This window comes from Myxine glutinosa, unplaced genomic scaffold (genome assembly GCF_964187855.1).
Source record: "Myxine glutinosa unplaced genomic scaffold, kmMyxGlut1.1 SCAFFOLD_2962, whole genome shotgun sequence".
NCBI lineage: Eukaryota > Metazoa > Chordata > Myxini > Myxiniformes > Myxinidae > Myxine > Myxine glutinosa.
The window spans coordinates 38,615-52,500 of record NW_027619056.1 but is presented as its reverse complement, the minus strand read 5'-3'; the positions used below and the strand labels follow the sequence as shown (position 1 = coordinate 52,500).

General features: G+C 55.7%; 1 protein-coding gene across 4 annotated transcripts in view; it reads right to left on the bottom strand.

Annotated features, from left to right (window-relative positions):
* Nucleotides 1–2,889: 2,889 nt before the first annotated feature.
* ZC3H14 (zinc finger CCCH-type containing 14) overlaps nucleotides 2,890–13,886 on the bottom strand; it is a gene marked incomplete at its 5' end in the record, with an annotated part of 48,286 nt that continues 37,289 nt past the window's right edge. For all 4 annotated transcript variants that reach the window (XM_078769542.1, XM_078769544.1, XM_078769543.1 and 1 more), the window contains 4 exon segments: nucleotides 2,890–3,069; nucleotides 3,175–3,260; nucleotides 11,479–11,615; nucleotides 11,725–11,839. In XM_078769542.1, the coding sequence (XP_078625668.1) occupies nucleotides 2,905–3,069; nucleotides 3,175–3,260; nucleotides 11,479–11,615; nucleotides 11,725–11,839 (503 nt within the window).

The following is a 13,886-nucleotide window of genomic DNA, read 5'->3' as shown; positions in this document are numbered from 1 at the left end:
TAGATATCGGTTGACGTTTTTTTTATGCCTCCACCCCCGAAGGTGGCCGTAGGCATTATGTTTTCAGGTTGTCCATACGGCGCAACCGAACGGGAGATACGGGATACGGTACGAGCGGGAGATAGAGAACCATGAGGTAGCAAAGGCGCAGGAGGCATGTAGGAAAATGTTCGGAGAACGCTTGGATTCAGAAGAGGGTCAGAAAGCAGTATTCAGGATTGCAAAGCACATAGCGAAAGAGAGGTGTGATGTGATGGGGGTGAGTTGCTTGAAGGATGAAGTGGGACAAATCGTTGTCGACCCAGATGGAATTAAAGGAAGATGGAAAAGATATATGGAAATGCTGTTGAATACAGAGAATGAATGGGATGGCAACATAGAGAGTAACCCAGTTTTAGGACCGGCAGAGAAGATAACTGAGAAGGAAGTTGAGGAAGCGATAAAAGCAATGAAGAGTGGAAAAACGGGAGGGCCGACGGGAGTTGTGGGAGATATGTTGAAGGCAGCAGGAAGTTGGGGTGTGAAGAGAATGACAGAGATCTGTAATCTGGTGGTGAAAGAAGGCCGCATTCCAGTGGATTGGGAACTGAGTACCATCGTCCCTCTATACAAGGGGAAAGGTGACCCTCTGGAGTGTGGCTCGTACCGAGCGATAAAGTTATTGGAGCATGGAATGAAGGTATTGGAAAGGGTGTTGGAGAGGAGGATAAGGAAAAAAGTGAAGATCGACGAAATGCAGTTTGGATTTATGCCAGGAAGAGGAACGACAGATGCGCTTTTCATTGTGAGGCAGTTGCAGGAGAAGTACATGGATAAGAGGAAGAAGTTGTTTTTTGGGTTTGTTGATCTGGAGAAAGCCTTCGATAGGGTTCCACGCAAAGTATTGACATGGGCATTGAGGAAGTTAGGAGTGGAGGAATGGTTGATCAGAGTAGTGATAGCAATGTACAAAAGAGCGCGCACAGCTGTAAGGACGAAGGACGGGAACAGTGGTGAGTTTGAGGTGAAGGTGGGAGTGCATCAGGGGTCGGTACTAAGTCCACTACTATTTGTAGCTGTGATGGAGGTGCTGGCTCAGAACGTAAAGGAGGGTTTACCGTGGGAGTTGTTGTATGCAGATGATCTGGTGTTGATTGCGGAAAGTATGGATGGACTGAAGGAAAAGATGAACAAGTGGAAGGAATGTATGGAGACAAAAGGTCTGAAGGTGAATATCGGAAAGACAAAGGTGATGGCAAGTCGTAAAGCATGTGGTGAGGTGGAAAGAACTGGGAAGTGGCCGTGTGCTGTGTGCAGGAAGGGTGTCGGAGTGAACTCCATTCAATGTACAATGTGTGCTGAGTGGGTTCATCAAAAATGTAGTGGTCTGAGAGGGTCATTTACCAGTGTGGCAGCTACATTCAAATGTAAGGTGTGCACAGAGGGAGCTGCAGATGGAGGAAATGTTGAGTTGGATCTTGGAGACGGCGTGAAGCTGGAAGGTGTGAAAACATTTTGCTACCTCGGAGACATGCTGAATGGAGAAGGTGGATCAGACTCGGCAACGGTTGCTCGAGTGAGATGTGCATGGAAGAAGTTTCGGGAACTGAGTGGCGTGCTGATGAGGAGGAGAGTGTCGCTGAAGCTGAAGGGAAAGGTGTATGCTGCATGTGTGAGAAGTGTTATGATTTATGGGAGCGAGACATGGGTAATGAACGTAGAGCAGCAACGAAGGCTGGAAAGGGTGGAAATGCGAATGGTTCGATGGATGTGCGGAGTATCGTTGAGAGAGAGGAAGACAAATGATGAATTGCGAAAGATGATGGGAATATTGCCTGTGATTGATGCTGTGAAGAGGAACAGGTTGAGATGGTTTGGTCATGTATTGAGGAAGGATGAAAGTGACTGGTTGAGAAGAGTGATGGAAGTTAATGTAGAAGGAAGTAGAGGACGGGGAAGACCGAGAAAGACTTGGCTAAAGATGGTGGAAGAAGAAATGCGGGCAAGGGGGTTAACAAGGGGAGATGCAGAAAATAGGGCAAAATGGAGAAGATTGTCATGGGGACCGCATGGCTAACCCCCGCTCTAGCAGGGAAAATGGCCTTAAAATGCATGTTGTTGTTGTTGTTGTTGTTGTTGTCCATACGGGCTAAACCTCATTTTTCTCAGCAACCACATGTCCAATTGAGACAAAACTTTCAGGGTAGGAGTGTCACCTATGCAGAATGTTTTTATGATAATTATGACGTCATAGGTCAAGTGGTAAGGCAGCCATTTTGAATCAAATGCAAATGATTAAAATATATATTTCTCGGAAACCGCTGAATGGAAAAATTTGAAACTTGGCACATTGTCAAGTACTCGCAATAGGGAACAAAAGCATAATTTCAAAGCACAAAGGGGAACAAAAGTGATGCATTGCTCTCCCCACCCTTCCTTTCTCTCACCCTTCTCTCTCCTCATTCCCTACCCCTCATCTCTCCTCACTCCCCCACCCCTCCTCTCCCTCCCACCCCTTCCCCCTCTCTCTCTCTCTCCCTCGAGCCTCTCTCCCTCCCACTCCTTCCCCCTCTCTCCCTCTCCCCGACCCTCTCTCTTTTTCTCTCGCTCCCACCCCCTCCTTGCACCTCCCTCCAAGAGTGGATAGCGAGGTGTGGTGCGTCGTCACTCTCCCACCATTCCTTGCTCTCTCCCTCCGCACTCTCCCATTCCTCACCCTACCCCATTCCTCACCCTACCCCCTCTCTCCCCCACCTCTCTCTCCTCTCCCCTTACTCATTCTCCTCCCTCTCTTAGTATTGCCTGCAGCGAAGTGATGTGTGGTATTTTCAATATTTGGATAGGTTCCAATAAATAAAAAAGCTGTGTGGGGAAATACAAATATGAGGACAATATAAGTAAGATTAGGTGGGCAAAACTGCTGGATCACATGAGAATTCTAAGCACAGAAAGATAGTTGGCAGAAGTTCCAAACTTGTGGCATACCTGTTGAGATCTGACCCAGCGCAAAGCCTCACGCGGTGGCAAGGAGACTTCAGGGTGGAAGAATGAACAATCTGAACGCTTACAGCAGGAGCCGTAACGGCAGGGCTGGTGGGGTATAATCGAAGAATGGGACGGTTTGTCAAAAGCTATCTGAGATATAAAATAGAGCAAGTGGAATTTGGTCAATGTTCAAGGTTTCGTTTAAGTTACCTTGGGATGGTAGAACGTGCAGTCGGGTTTCTTGCAGTCTGGGAAAAACTTGCACTGCATCGGCTGTACCCGTAGCTGCTCCACAACTGTAAAAAAAAAAACAAGACCGAAAGTCTAACAGCGGCGTAGCCGGGCTTGTTTGATACTTTAGTTGGATAGTATGACCTGGGTGGAGATACCAGTTAGCAAATAATGTAAATATGAAATTATTTTGAAGTACTCTAAGTCTCTAAGCTGTCTGTCACCATGGAAGTGAATAGATCAAAGTGAGGTGCAAAGTGCCCCTCCCTTTATGTAAGGGATCGTTTCTCTGTATTCAGCTTTAACATGGGGACTGAAAATTCGTTCCTCGGCTTATACTGGACGAAATCGGCTGCTAATTACAGAAGTAAATGCTTTGTGCGTTGAGGTAATGTGTTCCAAATTTCAGCAACGCCTGTTTCCACAATCTTGAGTTTTATTTAGAAAACCCTCAAAATCACGTTGGTGTCTGTCCGTCCGTCCGTCCACCCGCTAAAAAATGTGTTGGCGCTCATATCTCAAAGGCTATACATTGAAACTAGCTGAATCTTGGAATATACATGAGCCAATAGGTCTAGTTAATGGCTTTCAAAACAAATTCCACCGAAGTGCTTTCGTTTGTTGCTTTAAAATTAAATATATAAAAATATATACACACGTTATAAATCTTCAAAATGTTATTACCCAAATCCAATGTGCTAGCTTAATGGCCTAATGGATAAGGCATCAGACTCCCAAGCTGGGGAGTGTAGGTTCGAGTCCCATCTGGGTTGAATTTTTTTCCCCTTACTTTTTCAAGTCTTTTATATCGTCTTGAATAAAGTCTTCTACGATGAACAAATTCATTTTGTTTGTATTTAAAATGTATCTTGTGAAAAATGCCAGGAGCATAGAAAAGGCCCCTTTATATGGGATGTTCCATGTGGCAAACTAAAGAAAGGAAGGCACATTATTGGGTAAAATGTCAGGGGCATAGAAAAGGCCCCTTTATATAAGGGTATGTGTCATGTGGCAAAGTAGAGAAAAGAAGGGACATTCCATAGCTTATAGAAAATGTTGAACAATAGAAAAGAAGGGACATTCAAAAAAAATCGCCCGACATAGGGGCATCCTACATCTGGCAAATAAAATACATTTCCTTCTTCATGCAGGTGTATGAATCAAATTGGCACCCCTTTATATGAACTTTTCTAGAGCATTACTTTGTTCCTCCTAAGAACACAAGGGTGTACAGCATGCACACGCGATTTTTTTGAATGTCCCTTCTTTTCTATATTGCATTGAGACACTGGTTTATTCTATATGTTGGTCAGTTAGCAACACTATCAAAGTGACCTCAGCACCATCCTGACACACACCACTGTGTGTGTTACGGAATGAGGTGTTTTACGGCGGCCTGAGTGCAAATCCTGCCGCCAACCTCCTTGAGAGAGGACCCGGTGAGTTGGTACTCATTTTGCCGACCTTGGAAGGATGACAGGCCGAGTCAACCCCACGTGGTGTTAATTCAACAGCTGACCGGGATTCAAACTCAGGACCCTAGGATCCCAAGCCCTCCACCATAACGGTTACACCAACACCAGTTTTAATTATATATAATCTTGGGGGGTGTGCACCCCCCTCTCCCCCCATCATATATAATCAGCCTGAATGAATGAACGAATGATCGTTTTGAGGCCATTTTTCTCCGCCAGAGCGAGGGTTAGCCTTGCGGGCCCCATGACCTCATGGTTCCCTTTTTGAGGCAGTTTTTTTTATGGCCGGATGTCCTTCCTGACGCCAACCCATAGTCACCTCTTACGATGAGAAGGGATACGGTGTACCTAATTCTAAACCGTGGTAAACACCGGGATCATTCATCCCAGCAAGCTGGTACTCAATTTGCCGACCTCGGAAGGATGACAGGCTGAGTCAACCCCCCTGGTGTTAATTCAGCGATCGACCGGGATTCGAACTCAGGATCCTAGGATCCCAAGCCGGCACCCTAACCGCTAAGCCAACACCAGGATATATCATCAGCCTGTTGTCATAATTTCAGTTCCCCCCAATCATCAAGTGTGATAATTTGCCCCAACCAGGTATATGACCATAATATATAAACGTTCCCTTAAAGGGTGTTAAAAGAAAAACAAATGGAAAAGCCAAATGGCATTATATTATACCATTCAGAAGCATAATTGGCAGCTATAAAACTCACCCAATATGGAGGATAAATATGTGAGGGACATACATACATACGGAGAGACAAATGCTGTAAACACAGGAACCAAACATCTACGACGTAAAAAATCGTTTGTTTAATCACAAAGTTGCCAGTTCAAAAAAACCTCTCTGCGACTTAGAAGAAGAGGAAGAAGTGCTAATGTATGGTTTTGTGGTGCTGCGCACACACGACTCGATTGCCAGAGAGGTAGGCCACAACGCGTTGGTACAACAAAGAGTCTTTATTCAAAGGTCGCACTTCAGCACTGGGCGGGCTCGATCTTAGAGCCCGCATATATGTCCCGAGGCCACGCCTTGCCCCCGGGCGTGGCCGATCGGCCGATAGGCGGGGCATGCGTTACAGTTCCCCGCCTGGACGTTCGCGCCACCTGCTGGTGCGCTGAATTCTTGTCCCTTGTGTCCGCTACACGCGCCCCCCCCCCCCCCCAGAATTCCCGCGCACCTGAAGGGTGAGTTTGCGGGGAAGCCGGATGACCTGGCTGAAACGCCCCCTGGCGATGCGTGCAGGGCTGGGGGGCAGCGGGACGGCGGGGCTGGGGGGTGCCGGGGGTCTGACCGCCGGGGGGCGTCCTCGACGCGGAGGCAGAGCTGCTTGCGGGGGGTGGTCCAGATCGAGGTGGGCCGGCTTGAGGCGGTCCACCGGAGACACGATCCGGGGCACCGCCGATGTGTGAAATATTTGTCCCCGGTCTCCAGCACGCGGAAGGGCCCGTCGTACGGGGGCCGTAGCGGTGCCCGGTGGGCGTCGTGCCGGACGAAGACGTACTCCACCGTGCGAAGCTCCGGGGTGACGTGGACAGACGGGCAACCGTGGTGTGCCGTCGGCACCGGGGCGAACCTCCGGGCGGTCTCCTGCAGGGTGGAGTGCTGTTGCGCCGCGGACCAAGGAGCCGTGGAGTCGGGGATAAATTCGCCCGGTACCTGCAGTGGTTGCCCGAAGACCAGCTCCGCCGAGGACGCGCGCAGGTCGTCCTTGGGCGCCGTCCTGAGGCCCAGCAGGACCCAGGGGAGCCTGTTGGCCCAGCTGCCGTCGCGGAGGCTGGCCCGGAGCGCGGCCTTCATTGAGCGATGAAAGCGCTCGCACAGGCCATTGGCCTGGGGGTGGTAGGCTGTGGTGCGGTGTAGTTTGACACCGAGCCCTTGCGCCACCGCGCCCCAGAGCTCCGATGTGAACTGGGGGCCGCGGTCGGACGAGATGTCCGAGGGGGCACCGAACCGGGCAACCCAAGTGGCGATGAAGGCGTGCGCCACATCAGCCGCAGACGTCGCCGCCAATGGCACGGCCTCCGGCCACCGTGTGGTGCGGTCCACCATGGTGAGGAGGTGTGTGAACCCTCGCGAGGCGGGCAGAGGTCCCACCAAGTCGACGTGAACGTGGTCGAACCGACGCTCGGGCACCGTAAACGGGGCCAACGGGGCCTGGGTGTGGCGGTGGACCTTTGCGCGCTGGCACGCGAGGCACGTCCTGGCCCAGTCGCGGACGTCCTTCCTGAGGTCATGCCAGACGAACTTCGCCGCGACGAGCTTCTGCGATGCCTTCGTGCCCGGGTGGGACAGGCCGTGGATGGCGTCGAAAACTGGGCGCCGCCAGCCAGCAGGCACGATGGGGCGAGGACGGCCGAGGGAGACGTCGCATAGGAGGGCCGCGTCTGCGGCGTCGAACGGCACCTCGGTGACGCGGAGGCCCGTGACGGCGGTCCGCAAGGCCTGGACGCCAGGGTCGGCGGACTGGTCCTCCGCCATCCGGGTATAGTCGACCCCGAGGTGGACCGCATGCACGACGGACTGGGAAAGGCAATCCGCCACCGAGTTGTCTTTACCCGCCACGTGACGGATGTCCGTCGTGTACTCGGACACGGCAGAGAGGTGACGCTGCTGCCCTGCCGACCATGGCTCGGTGACCTTGGCCATCGCGAACACAAGGGGCTTGTGGTCGACGAAAGCCGTGAACGGGCGGCCCTCAAGCAGATGGCGGAAGTGCCGGACCGCCAGGTGGAGCCCTAGCAGCTCGCGGTCGAAGGTGCTATAGCGGCGTTCATGCGGGCGAAGCTGCCGGCTAAAAAACGCCAGCGGCTGCCAAGCACCACGCACCCACTGCTCGTGCACCGCGTAGTCCGACGCGTCGGTGGTGACGGCGATCGGTGCATCGGGCGCCGGGTGCGCCAGCATGGTGGCGTTGGCCAGGGCCAGCTTTGCGCCCACAAACGCCGTGGCCATTGGCTCCGACCAGGCGACGTCACCTTTGCCCGGCTTGCCCCGGAGGGCCTCGTGCAGGGGGCGGAGGAGCTGGGCGACGTGGGGCACAAAGCGGTGGTAAAAATTTACCATGCCCAGAAATTCCTGGAGCCCCTTGATCGTGCGGGGGCGAGGGAAATCCCTGACCGCCTCCACCTTGGCCGGTAAAGGGACCCGTGCCTGGTGATGCGGTGCCCCAAGAGGTCGATGATGGCGACGCCGAAACAGCACTTTGCGGGGTTGATGATTCGGCCATGCTGGCCCAGGCGTTCGAAAAGCGTACGGAGGTGGAGCAGGTGCTCCTCCCGGGACGCGCTCGCGACTAGGATGTCGTCCAGGTAGACGAAGAGGAAAGGTAAGTCACGCAAGACGCTGTCCATAAGCCGTTGGAATGCGTGGGCCGCATTCTTCAACCCGAAAGGCATTCTCAGGAACTCGAAGAGGCCGAAAGGGGTGATGACGGCCGTCTTCGGGACATCGCCCGGTTGTACGGGGACCTGGTGGTAGCCCCGGATGAGGTCCACCTTGGAAAACACGGTCGTGTTTGCCAACCGGGCGGAAAAGTCCTGGATATGCGGGACCGGGTAGCGGTGGCATCATTGAGCCGGCGGTAGTCCCCGCACGGCCGCCATCCCCCGCCGGGCTTCGGCACAATGTGCAGAGGAGAAGCCCAAGCACTGTTGGAGCACCGTACGATCCCCAGCCGCTCCAGCGTGGCGAACTCCGCTTTCGCCACCACGAGCTTCGTGGGTTCGAGTCGGCGTGCCCGGGCGTAGATCGGCGGCCCGACTGTGGGTATATGGTGCTCCACCCCGTGTTTAACGGCCACCGCTGAGAAGGTGGGCCGCGTGAGGGCCGGGAAACTGGCTTGGAGGCGGGTAAAGTCGTCCACTGCCGGAAGCGTGCAAAAGAAACTCGCCGGGACGGAACCTTCCAGCAAGCCGCTTGGCAAACCGCTCGGTGAGCCGCTCAACGAGCCGCTCAGCGAACAAGCGAGCGAGCTGAAGGTTTCGGCCTGGACGAGCCGTCTGCGCTTCACGTCGACCAACAGCCCATTCGCACATAGGAAGTCCGCACCGAGCAGTGCCATTGGCACGCTGGCGGTGACGAACGACCATTGAAAGCGCTGCCCTCCGAACCGCAGTGAGAGGCAACGCTTCCCGAATGTGTGGATGGGTGTACCGTTGGCGGCAAGCAAAGCGGGGCCCCGGCCCGCTTGTCGGACGCGGAGGCGGGGGGGGGGACGCTTAACTGCGCTCCTGTGTCGCAAAGGAAACGGCGCCCGGACAAGGTGTCCGTGATGAAAAGGAGGCTGCCGGAATGGCCGACGCTCATGGCCGCAAGTGAGCGCCGGTCGTTTCCCGACCCGTCAAAAGAGCACGGCGGGCGACACGTTTTAGCCTGGCGGCCGAACCTGGCATGGTAGTAGCACCAGGTTTGCGGCGGTAACGGCCGCGGCAGCCGTGCCGGCGGCAGTGGTGGTGGCGGCGGCGGCGGTAGTGGATGGGGCGTAGCAGCGGCCACAAGGGAAGTCGGGAGCGCTGGAGCCTCCACGCCGGGATCCACTACGGCAGCACCGTACACCGACCGCGTGTCACAGGCCGCAAAATACTTGTCGGCCTCTCCAGCCAGGGCGCGGGGTTCCTTTATTTTGGAACCGGCCAGCGCGAGGCATACCTGTGCAGGTAGCTGGTGTAGGAAAAGCGCCCGGAATAAGAAATCCGGGGGCTGGTCTCCAAGCAGGAACAGCATGGAATCCATCCGGATGGATGGTCGTGTGTCGCCGAGGGCGGGAAGGTCCAGGAGGCGGTCGGCCCGTTCGATCTCCGTGAGCCCGAACATGGCGATGAGGAGACGTTTGAGCGCCTCGTACTTGTTGTCGCCCGGTGGGCGCCGAAGGATGGACACGACTCGGGCGGCAGTGCCGGGCCCGAGGGCGGCGACCACGTGGTAGTACCGGGTCTCGTCCGCCGTTATGCCTCGGAGTTGGAATTGAGCTTCGGCTTGCAAAAACCAAACGTCGGCTTGCGCTTCCCAAAACTCCGGGAGTTTGACTGCGACGGCGTTGGTAGCCATGGCGCGTTCGGTGGTCAGCAACGGCTGAACCAATCGGGGTCACCAGTGTGGTGCTGCGCACACACGACTCGATTGCCAGAGAGGTAGGCCACAACGCGTTGGTACAACAAAGAGTCTTTATTCAAAGGTCGCACTTCAGCACTGGGCGGGCTCGAGCTTAGAGCCCGCATATATGGTAGCCATGTGTGATGAGGAGACGTTTGAGCGCCTCGTACTTGTTGTCGCCCGGCGGGCGCCGAAGGATGGACACGACTCGGGCGGCAGTGCCGGGCCCGAGGGCGGCGACCACGTGGTAGTACCGGGTCTCGTCCGCCGTTATGCCTCGGAGTTGGAATTGAGCTTCGGCTTGCAAAAACCAAACGTCGGCTTGCGCTTCCCAAAACTCCAGGAGTTTGACTGCGACGGCGTTGGTAGCCATGGCGCGTTCGGTGGTCAGCAACGGCTGAACCAATCGGGGTCACCAGTGTGGTGCTGCGCACACACGACTCGATTGCCAGAGAGGTAGGCCACAACGCGTTGGTACAACAAAGAGTCTTTATTCAAAGGTCGCACTTCAGCACTGGGCGGGCTCGAGCTTAGAGCCCGCATATATGTCCCGAGGCCACGCCTTGCCCCCGGGCGTGGCCGATCGGCCGATAGGCGGGGCATGCATTACAGTTCCCCGCCTGGACGTTAGCGCCACCTGCTGGTGCGTTGAATTCTTGTCCCTTGTGTCCGCCACAGTTTATTCACATAGCAGTTTGAACGGAAACATTTATTAATCTACGACAATAGAAACCCTTCAGAAGGACACGGAACAGCATACAAAATTATATACACAGTTGTGATATTTTGCGAAGCAATAGCAAAAATATATAAAACAACACAGAATTAACCCACAAACAACACCAACCACAGCCACGATAACAACCGAGTGTTATAAAAGATCCTTATTTTCACATGTTTTCCTTCATGTGTTTCACGTGTTTGTATTTGTTTCACACTGAATGAAAAACGTAAAGGTAGAGCATGCAGATTGTGATACATGACAGGTTCAATGATATGTCTGGCATGAACGGCATCGGAATCAAAATGGCGATGTGCAGAGTCAGCCATCGTACCGCCGTAGTGACATCACATCACCCCTGTCATGTGACCAGGTCCTCAGCTCTGATTGGTGTAAGTTTGAGGGGACATACCTACATACATATGGACAGACAAACACTGTTCCAGACGGCTTTGCTCTATGGGCTACGCCGTAAAAAAGGCAAAGCACACAGCGCAAGGTCCGCCAAAGGGTAGCTAGTCACATGTCCAGATCCATTGTCACATTAGCACCACAATTGTTTTTATACAAAATCGAGGCTCATAGAAGAATGACTTGACAGAAGGGAGAAGTGCAACATACTGACAGGAATGAATGAATATGCAAAGGGGATGAGAGACGAGGAAGAACCACAGTACTCTGCAAACAAAAAGGTTAGGTTTTGGGAGTTAATTAGTAGATAAGATCACAGGTAAGGATAGTGGTGTACTGCCAACTTGAAGACAAGGAGGGAGGAGTTGGTTGGATATATCTAATCTGAGAAAGGAGGTTCCTCAAAAGCAGGAGAAAAAAAGGAACAAGGGAGTGGAGCTGAGCAGTAACCCAGGGTTTTGGGAGTTCAACAAGGTGGGGCGGGGGGGGGGGGGGGGGTGTCATGGGTTTAATATTTGCCTCTCATTCACACTTTCCATTCAAAATCACCACTTCCCATCACTTTTACTCACCAGGCTTGGTTGGCATGGAGTATGCTCTCCGGCTAGCATGGGTGTATGGGCAGTTAGTCTTCATGCACTGGCCATCAAAACGGCAGTTTGGGTGTATGTACAAACAACGATCCCCAAACTTGCAGTTTGGAAACAAACTACGGGTTCAAAGACAAATGCTGGTTAGGTTTTCCCTGTCTAAGAGCCCACGGCAGGTGAGGGTGGGGGAAGGGGAAATAAAATTGGTAGCGGCTCGATGGTGCAAACCGGCATTGCTGTGACGGGTGGTGGAAGGGACAGGAATCGCCGTTGGCGCAGCCAGGCCAGAAGCGACATCGCTCGGCTGCTCTTCTGCCCACTGCATTCTGTTCCAGAATCTTCGCTGCAAAGGCAAGGAAAGGATGCCTGAGGCTTCGTAGATACACACAGTCAATTTCATCAGTTAAAGCAAACCTTGGTGATGGAAAGAAGGCTGACAATTGGTTCTGACTAAAGCCTCAAATAAAGAGCCTCAATAATACTGTAAAAGCAAAGTTTCTGGAAACCGCTCACACTTAGCTAGTTGAGACTAGACCATAGTACTGGTGCCATGATTACATAAAGATGGAATGTTTTCTTATTTATTTATTACTTTTTCTTGCAGTGGTCTAGCTACTCCATGAGCCTTATATTCCTGTACAAGCAGAAGTACCCGGCATTGCCGGGCGGGGGAGGGGGAAGGGGAGGGGAGGGGAACGGGGGGGGAGGGGAGGAGGGGGGGAGGGGAGGAGAAGAGGGGGGGGGAGGAGAGAAGAGGGGGGAGGGGGAGGGGAGGAGAAGGGGGGAGGGGAGGAGGCGGGGGAGGGTGATGGGGGAGGGGGAGGGTGATGGGGGAGGGGGAGGGTGATGGGGGAGGGGGAAGGGGAGGGTGATGGGGGAGGGGAGGGGGATGGGGGGAGGGGGAGGGGGAGGAGGGAGGGGGGGAGGGGGGAGGGAGGGGGAGGGGGGAGGGGGGAGGGAGGGGGAGGGGGGAGGGAGGGGGAGGGGGGAGGGGGAGGGAGGGGGAGGGAGGGGGAAGGGGAGGGGGAGGGGGAGGAGGGAGGGGGAGGGGGAGGAGGGAGGGGGAGGGGAGGAGGGGAGGGGGAGGGGGAGGGGGAGGAGGGAGGGGGAGGGGAAGGGGGAGGAGGGAGGGGGAGGGGGAGGAGGGAGGGGGAGGGGGAGGAGGGAGGGGGAGGGGGAGGAGGGAGGGGGAGGGGGAGGAGGGAGGGGGAGGGGGAGGAGGGAGGGGGAGGAGGGAGGGGGAGGAGGGAGGGGGAGGGGGAGGAGGGAGGGGGAGGGGAGGAGGGAGGGGGAGGGGAGGAGGGGAGGGGGAGGGAGGGGGAGGGGGAGGGGAGGAGGGAGGGGGGAGGGGAGGGGAGGAGGGAGGGGGAGGGGAGGAGGGAGGGGGAGGGAGGAGGGAGGGAGGGGGAGTAGAGGGGGGAGGGGAGAAGAGGGGGGGGAGGGGAGAAGAGGGGGGGAGGGGAGAAGAGGGGGGGAGGGGAGAAGAGGGGGGGAGGGGAGAAGAGGGGGGGGAGGGGAGAAGAGGGGGGGGGAGGGAGAAGAGGGGGGGGAGGGGAGAAGAGGGAGGGGGGGAGGGGAGAAGAGGGAGGGGGGGAGGGGAGAAGAGGGAGGGGGGGGAGGGGAGAAGAGGGGGGGGGAGGGGAGAAGAGGGGGGAGGGGAGAAGAGGGGGGGAGGGGAGAAGAGGGGGGGGGAGGGGAGAAGAGGGGGGAGGGGGAGAAGAGGGGGGGGGAGAAGAGGGGGGGGGGAGAAGAGGGGGGGGAAGTACCCGGCATTGCCGGGCGGGGGAGCGGAGCGGAGGGGGAAGAGGAGGGGAGGGGAACGGGGGGGAGGGGAGGGGAACGGGGGGGAGGGGAGGGGAACGGGGGGGAGCGGAGGGGGAAGAGGAGGGGGAGGGGAACGGGGGGGGAGGAGAGGGGGGAGGGGGGAGGGGGGAGGGGGAGGGGGGAGGGGGGAGGGGGAGGGGGAGGGAGGGGGAGGGGGAGGGGGGGGAGGGGGGGAGGGGAACGGGGGGGAGGAGAGGGGGGAGGGGGGGGGAGGGGGGAGGGGGAGGGAGGGGGAGGGGGAGGGGGGGAGGGGGGGGAGGGGGGGAGGGGGAGGGGGAGGGGGGGGAGGGGGGGGAGGGGGGGGGAGGGGGAGGGGGGAGGGGGGGAGGGCACGCGAATCGTCGAATCAGCGCGCTGCTCTGCAACCGATTCAGATTCCGTGTATAGTATTCCTCGCTGAAAAAAAATATGGATCTGAAGATGAAAGAAAAAAAAACCTATGTGGTGTGAATGGCAAACATGGCCATGTTTGTGCCAAATATCAAGTACGTGAGCCTCTCCGTTTAGGAGTCTATCGGTAACATTACACACACACACACACACACACACACACACACACACACACA